Source organism: Rhea americana, unplaced genomic scaffold, assembly GCF_003343005.1.
Source record: "Rhea americana isolate MKP2758 unplaced genomic scaffold, rheAme1 scaffold_198, whole genome shotgun sequence".
Classification (NCBI taxonomy): domain Eukaryota; kingdom Metazoa; phylum Chordata; class Aves; order Rheiformes; family Rheidae; genus Rhea; species Rhea americana.
In genome coordinates, this window is record NW_028186127.1 from 1,676,119 (window position 1) to 1,683,763 (window position 7,645).

The window sequence follows — 7,645 nt, forward strand, 5'->3', positions numbered from 1 at the left end:
GGGGAATATATTTACTTTGAATGCAGATCGTGGTGGCACCGAAGAACTTCGAACTATGAAGAATTTAGCGTACAGTGCTTGGACGGAGTTTTCAAGTATCCTAGATGTGACGGTAAGTCCTCCGGGGCAAGAACGCTGTTGCGCTCACTTGCCTGCCTGCCAGGCTGTGGGCTTTTTTCTTAGGCAGAAGGGCAAAGTCCAGCTGAGRGAGCAGCACTGTGCCCCTTCAGAGGCAGAAGCCTGTTGCATCCCAGTAAAAAACACCAGACAGCGCTTGGAGACGCGGGGTGTCTGAGAAGGGCTCAGCGCCTCGCTAAGGCAGCAGCAGCAGACGTGGGCAACACGGTCGTGCTCTTTGCAGCCTGGCCAGGTCTGTGTGTGGAGAAGCAGAAGCTCAGCTGAGCTTTGAGCTGCTGTGCTTCCACAGAGAGAAGCTTGGCTCCCATTCTCACCCCCGCCGCAGCACCCGCAGGGCTGTGGGGCGTTGGGCCGGTCCCTCCCGTAGCAGCAGGCAGAGGGGGCRGCTCTGCCCCTCCAGCCGTCACCAGGGACTCACTAGCTGCCCGCGGGCCGCTCAGCACAGCGGCATGTGGCGTATGCACCAACCGCTGCCGCTGAAGAAGCGGTCGCTTGGGTTACTTGCCACWGGTGCTCCCAGGAAGGGCTCTTGTCACCGACTTTGCCCCCGCGCTGCGGTGGCTCTGAGCTGTTGCGTTGGTTTGCTCCGTGGCTGCCCCTCAGGCCTTTGGGGAGCGAGGCTTTGGTTTGGCCGTGGGAGGAGAGGACRGCAGCATTGCTGGGAATTGTGGYAGGAGACCTACYGGCGGCGGCGGCAGCAGCAACGGGTCCCCAGAGGGGCAGGTCTGCGGTCCTTTTTGGCACAAGTGCAGGTCTGTGTCTGCCACTGAGCTGCTCCTGTGTTCAAAGGGCCCTGGGGGACTGGGCCCTGCCCTTCCCTTTTCAATCTGGCTGAACTCGCACAACGCGAATGGTTGGTGGCTTTGCTGAGATCCGTGGTGGAGCACTGTGAGGAAGCACTGCTGTGTGCCAGGCGTAGTGTTCACRCCTCCTCCCATTCTCTCTCTTCACTCCGCAGGTCCCTGGGGATAAACGGAAACGGCATGAAGGCACCTGGCTGCAGAAGTGAAACATGCCTCAACCAACCCGGTTACTAGAATCCAGGCTTACACGGGATTTTCTGGTTCGCTGTGCTTTGTCAGTAGCTTAGGCAGTGCTCGGTGCTTTCTTTTTAATGATGTTGGCTGATTGTGTTTCCATTTCCTTTTTAACYGTTCTGTACTGATTTCACTGCCACTTCTACTAAYAAAAACAATCGCGTCCTGAAACAGGCCGTCTTTGGTGTCCTACCGAGACAAGAATTAAAGCCTGCAGGTAATTTGATCTTCAGCAAGCTGGCTGTGTTTGGCCTCGTCTGTTCCGACAACAGCTGCTTCTGCGTGCAGCTCCCTGGAAAGTAACCTTKCGCGGTGGCCGAGGTGAGCGCCCTGACCACCTAACGAGGACGAGAAGTGAGTGGCRTTTCCTTTAAACAACTCCAGGCAGCCTCTGGATGGCAGGCGCCCATGGGTGTGGGGGCCTGTGAGCACCCTGGCAAGGTGTGGGCAGGCAAGTGATTGGGATTTCTGGGAGGTGGCGGGGTGGCAGGGATAAGTGAGTTCTTGGTCCTGGTTCTGGGCGGGCCAAGCTGGGGCAACACAGCTGCACGTCTTGCTCGCTGTCCAGAAGGAAGCGGCTGGGGGTGCAGTACTCAGTGGCAGCCTTGGCTGTAGTGACCGTGACGTGGTGGAGCTTGAAGCCCAAGAGGGAGTGGGGAAGGCAAGCAGCAGAGTGGAGAGCCGGGGTTTTCGGAGGACGGGCTTCRGCTCATCCAGGAAAYGAGTAGGTGGGATCACGYGGGAGGCGGCTCTGCAGGGTAAAGGAGCTCGGGAGAGCTGGCAGGTCTTTAAGRGCAGAGTCTTCCAAGCGCAAGACCATCCCGTGGTGATGCTCAGGAAGGCGGGCAGATGCATCTGGAGACCAGCACTACCAGGGAACGCGTGCCAGGCCTCCAGGGCAGAAAAGGGAYGGGCTGCCAGGATGAATTGTCAGTGGCGCTGGCCTGGCGTGTAGGGGTCGTGCTAGGAAAGCCACAGCTCACCTTGCGCTGACCGCTTGCAAAGGATGTCAAAGGCAACAAGAAGCTCCTCTGCCACTGCCCTAGTGGTAAAAAAGAGCAGACCTGAAAGACGTCGCCTCTGACTGACTGGGGCAGGTGATCAGTGGCAGCAGGCACGGCCTGCTTCCAATTACAGTTATGTTTCCTTCCTGTATGCTAGGTTTCACTTGAAAAAAATATTAAAAGTGTGGGGGGAGAGGCTTGTTTCCTTCATATGTGCTTGTCCCTTTTGCCTCATGAAACAAGTACTTCCACATGTGCAATAGAAATAACTTCCATGTTTGGTTTTTTTTGTTGTTGGGTTTTTTTGGTGGTTGACTCAGTGATGAAATATTGCAGCTCAGGTATGGTCATTGTGTAGCTATTGGGCTTCACAGGTGGGCAGTTTCTTTTTTTTTTTTTTTTGATCTTTACTTGTCTGAGAGGTCTGAAAGCTACTGTGGGCAGCCCACTAGCACTGTGCAGCATGGAGCAATTTTTCTTTACCTTCATCATATAGGTTTGTTTGGTTTTTTTTTAAGCCTCACCTAGTTAACCTCCCCTACGCTCTTGAAAATGCTGCAACATGCTGCATTTATATGCAATCACAGGAGCCTATGTCAATATTTATGCAGGGTATTAAGGTGGGTTGGTAGTTCCCTAAAGAAAAGACCAAGAAGTATTTTTGTTGGCTATAAGGAAGATTTCAGGACAGCTAAAGCTTTGCTTTAGCAGCCCATTGACTAAGTAATTGGGCATATCCTCTTAGAATAAGCTATGAGATGGTGGGGTTGTTTTTTTTGTTTTTTTTTTTTTTTTTTTTTTTTTCTTTTTTTTTTTTTTTTTTTCCTTAGTGATTGCTTTCCCACCTCTGTGCAGCATGAATTCTTTGGAGGTTGTTGCAGGTGGAGGAAGGTGAGAGCAGGTGTTGGAAGCGGAGCACAAAACATTGCAGCTAAGGGATGATCCTCATTTCTTTTTCTGTTACTGCCTCTTCCTTGCCCCATGCTTCACAACATAGCCATTTGTTAGAATTTTCTTGGCTTATGTCAGAACATCAGTATTTTTTTCTTTTTTCCCCCTCTCTCTCCTAAGAGACCACTGCTAGAGTCTGAAGCATGTCTTAATTTCAAACCAGTACATAGTGAGTTGGGGAAGGTATGCTACTACTTGTCCCTGGGTCATGGCGGGGGCGGGGGGGTTATATCATCATCTCCTCCCCTCCTTTTTTTTCCATGGAAGCACCCCAACACTTTGCAATGCTGCATTTTTTTTTTTAGTGGGAAAACAGTGCTCTGCCTGGGCTGGGCAATGGCAAAACATGTGACCACCGCCCCAGCTGTTGTCTCTCAAGTGAGCGAAGGCCAGCTGACTCCTGCAGAGAACCTCTTGTGCTGGGGGGCTGGAGAGGAAGGAGTCCTCCAGCTGAAGACTGATGTACTCGATGTTGGGGAGCTACAGGAAGATACTGGCATCGTTCAGCAAGGGAACCAGAGTGGGCATGTAAGTTAGATGGCCTCTGGAATAAGGGATGCAGGTGCGTCCCTGCATGAGGAGCAATGTTTGAGATTTGCGAGGCAGCCCTCTCCCATGCCCCCTGGGCAGGTCGTTGCTGAATGAGGCTGGTTCGCTGAGCCCCAGAGAGCCTGCCAAAATTTGGCTTGCAGACCCTTGGCTTTGTACTGGGACGAGACCTACACTTTAGTAAGCTTCCGATTGATGGCCAGAGGGAACCTGTGTGAGCAGCAATGTCCAAGCTGGGCCTGGCTGGCGCAAGGGTGATTCACACATTCCAGGTACGCTGAGAAATAGAGCGACTGCCAATATTCAGCGCTGTGTGTGGACTGACTGGCTTCTCAAAAGCACCGTTTGTTTCCTGAACTCGTTATGTGTTTCTCTGTATTCAGTTTTCCACAGAGGAGCTGTGGAAACATATGTGCCCCATGACATTGCAGAGAGCCCGAGTGGGGTTGTCACACTGGTGTGGAGACTCGGGCAGGTCTCAGCTCTGAGTGAGTGAGAGTGAAAGTGCACGTGCGTGCATGTGTGCGTATGCGTGTGTGAGTGCATGCACATGCTTGCAGCTCTCCCTGACACAGCTTCTCCCTTTCTTGGTCCACGCAGTAGACTGAGTGTGGCAGTCATGCAGTTTGATATTCCTTCCTCCTCCTCGTGATAAATCGCAGAGGTGAAAATCCAAGTAAGAGAATGCAAACATGATGGTTTCCCTTGAGAACTGTTATGTTAGTCTACAGTCTGCAGTGTTTGAAAGTAGTATTAGCATACGCTATCACAAGGCAGACAGCGTAGCCCAGCTCCAAGTCATCTTGAGCCTGAATCTGTGAACAAATAAACCTTTCAGTGAAGCATTACTTCTGTAGCTAAAGATTTACTATATGTGTTCCTCTTGCCATCTTGTCAGAGGAGCAGGTGATTGGTTTAGCTGTCTGGGGAAGTGGGAGAGCAGTAGATAGCATATTTAAATGTTCATTGTGAAAAGAATTGGGGTTTTCTGTTGTTTTCTTTAAAAAAAAAAAATCAGTGAAGCTTCAGGTTACAAAGTCTCACCCAGTGATAGGGAAAATACTGCCATACTTTCAATGGAAAAGAATAGGCTAATGTAGTACGCTTATTTTGCGTTCAGTTTAGCAATGTTAAGAATGCGTGGTCTGCCGTCTGCTGCTGACAGTAGAGACATCTGTGCCAGCCTAGTGCCAGGGCCCAGAACCAGAGGTCTAGTGGAAATAGAAATGCACAAAGCTGTATGGAACGACAGCAGAAGAATGAGAACCAGTATCGGTCACTATTATGGATACAGCAGTAATGATCTGAATTAAACTACTTATGACCCCTGCTGCAAACTGCAAGAAAAAACTTCAAGTTATACAAAAGCAAGGATTATCTTGGCATCTCCTGCACAGGTGCACTGAAGAGCCTTTGCTGGGAATCCTCATGCTTTTAAAATGAGCCCTCCTGGCCTGGAGGGAGAGCAGAGCTCTGCCCCACTGCCGCTTGTCTCATTGGCAACCGGCTGCTGCATCCTGGCTGGAAATCGGTAGTGAGAGCACATGAGAAGAGGGATCCCTGCTCAGTAATTCAGTTTTAAAAAACCCTACATTATAAAAGAAAAAGAAAGCCCAAATAGCTTAGTATCATCTTCTCTTCTGTTTCCTTCCTTCCATTTCCTTCCTTTTTCTTTCCTCCTTTTTTTTCTTCTTTGCTCAGTTAGGTAAACAAAAGCTATGCTTATTTACATCTGCTTTCTGGTCATTTTAAGAAATAGCATGTGAAGGGTTCCAGCATCCCTCTGTGTCACTAAAGGAAAAGGGAGGAATAGTTACGAAGCTGGTTATTGTCAGAACCTTATTTTCTTGTTACCAGTCACAGGAGAAGCAGGGATCACCTAGGTGTACATCACCTAAATGGGATGGTACAGGCTATGATTTACTTTCATTTTAGAAACTGTATTTCATTTTCCATAAAAATAAGAAGGGCATTGGGAAACACCAACCAGACAAATAGTACAAGGGTGACTTGCGCTTACGGTAGATATTGTGACGAACTTGTTCCAGCTGTTTACAAGAATGAGAAAGAATATGGTTTAGTGAACAAACTCTTATAATAACACTTATAAAAAATTAGAATGCTATGCTTGTCTGAGAAAGCCACTCTGAACAGGCTGCTTGAGCTTATGCACGGGTAGACAAATGACGGGCCACACAGTTCTGCCCCAAAGCACAAGGACTGTTTACAGCTCAATAGTCGTAAGTCAGTGAAGATTTATCATCTTTCTTTTTCCAGCAAAAAAGAAAAGTCAAAATAGCTGTCCGTATCCTTTCAATTATGAAGTATTGCAGTTACTTTTGGCATGATCACAGGCTCTAAAAAAAAAAAAAAAAGGAGAAGTACTTTTTCTGGAGAAACGAAGTGTTAAAAATTCCAGAAAGATCTGGATTTAATAGGTCAAGGACAATAATTTGTAGGCATGGAGAGTGGTCACAGCCACCAGAATTCAAAGGTACTTTACCTTCCACTTTTATGAATAGCCTAGGGAGAACAGAGTTTTATTTATGCCGAAACAAACAAACAAAACCCCTGCCATCCCTCCCTTCTGGGTAAATCCCAATGCACCTGGTTAGCATTAGCACTGAACCATAAGACACCTCTTAAACTTTTCTTGTAAAAAAAAGTTATCTGAAAATACACTCTCACTTTGTGATTTGGAGCTATTAGAACATCTTTCTTATATAGAAACATCCTTGAAATAGACTCCTGCCTCTCCTTTCCTCCTACCATCACAATGAAATGTGAAAGCCAAATGCTAGTTGGCTCTGCACAAGAATTCTGGTCATTGATTTTAAATCCTCGGAAATTTCACCTCCTTCTTTCTTCAACATTCGTTACTGACAATGAATAACTGTGATTAATCCTATATAGTCTGTTTTTAGAAAGCCATTAAAATTTCATTCATTATCAAAATTTCTGTTGGCTTCATTTATTTAAAAATATGAGCAAAAATTGTCATATTTATTTTGCTTTTTTTCCTCAGAAGGAAGGAATTCTGTCACGCATTAACGCAAAATTAGTGAAGAACAGGAACTGTTTGGATTATGACTTGGAATCCAAGTCATAATTCTACCACATTTGCAGAACAATTACTATAAAAAACATTTTATTTATTTTTCTCACTACTGGTTTGAAATTCATCCTCAGAAGTTACGGAGGAAAAAAAAGCCCATAGAGCTTGTGCAAATTTCAAAGATGGTAAATGAACTTGATGATTACTGGGGACACAAGCTCATGCTGTGCTTCCCCTATGAACGCAACGTGCCAGTAGGAACAAAGGCAGTGACCTAGCAAACCAGCCCCACCAGCTCCCCACGAACTGGGACAAGTCCCTTAGCCCCTTCAGCCCCTGCCCTCCCTCCGGACATGTGCCCAGCTCCAGTGTTGCTCTGTGAGCAGCCAGAGCAGAGCCTGGGGCGATTACAGGAAAGCCCAGGGGCAGCAGCCCAGCCTCCCAGGAGTCTCTCCCTGCTGCTGAAGGAGGCCGCCCAGCGCTGCGCTCCCTGCAGACCTGCCCTGCCAGGGCTCTGCCCAGAGCCAGGGCTGTAGCCTCAGGGCTGAAGAAAGCTCCTCAGCTCTCTGAGAAGGTGCCAACTCCAGCCTACTCCTTACTTGGTGCTGGGCTTTCCTCAGGTGTAACCTCACCAGCAGCCACATGCCCAGCCCATCCTTCCCTGCCTCCCAGAGATGCTATCAGAAAAGTATGGGCTGCTCAGACCCTGCAAAGGAGCTTCACTGTGTCTGCCATGGTGCTCTGCATCAGGGTCCTGTCAGTTCCTTCCTCCACTCCTTTGCCCCCCCGCTACATGCTGAGGATGATGTTAAACAGGACAGGCACCAGGAGAGACCCCCCCCCCAAGCCCCGGCAGCCTATACTGGGAGAAGGCAGTGTCAAAAGCCCTGCTAAAGTCAAGGCATATGGCA

At 48.5% G+C, this 7,645-nt stretch overlaps 1 protein-coding gene across 1 annotated transcript in view; it reads left to right on the plus strand.

The window, feature by feature from the left end:
• CFH (complement factor H) overlaps positions 1-1,411 on the plus strand; it is a 38,874-nt gene extending 37,463 nt beyond the window's left edge. The window contains exons 24-25 of the mRNA XM_085303183.1: positions 5-112; positions 1,097-1,411. Of these exons, the coding sequence (XP_085159309.1) occupies positions 5-112; positions 1,097-1,110 (122 nt within the window). The 3' untranslated portion in view covers positions 1,111-1,411. The remainder of the gene's footprint in view (positions 1-4; positions 113-1,096) is intronic.
• The last annotated feature ends 6,234 nt before the right edge of the window (positions 1,412-7,645 follow it).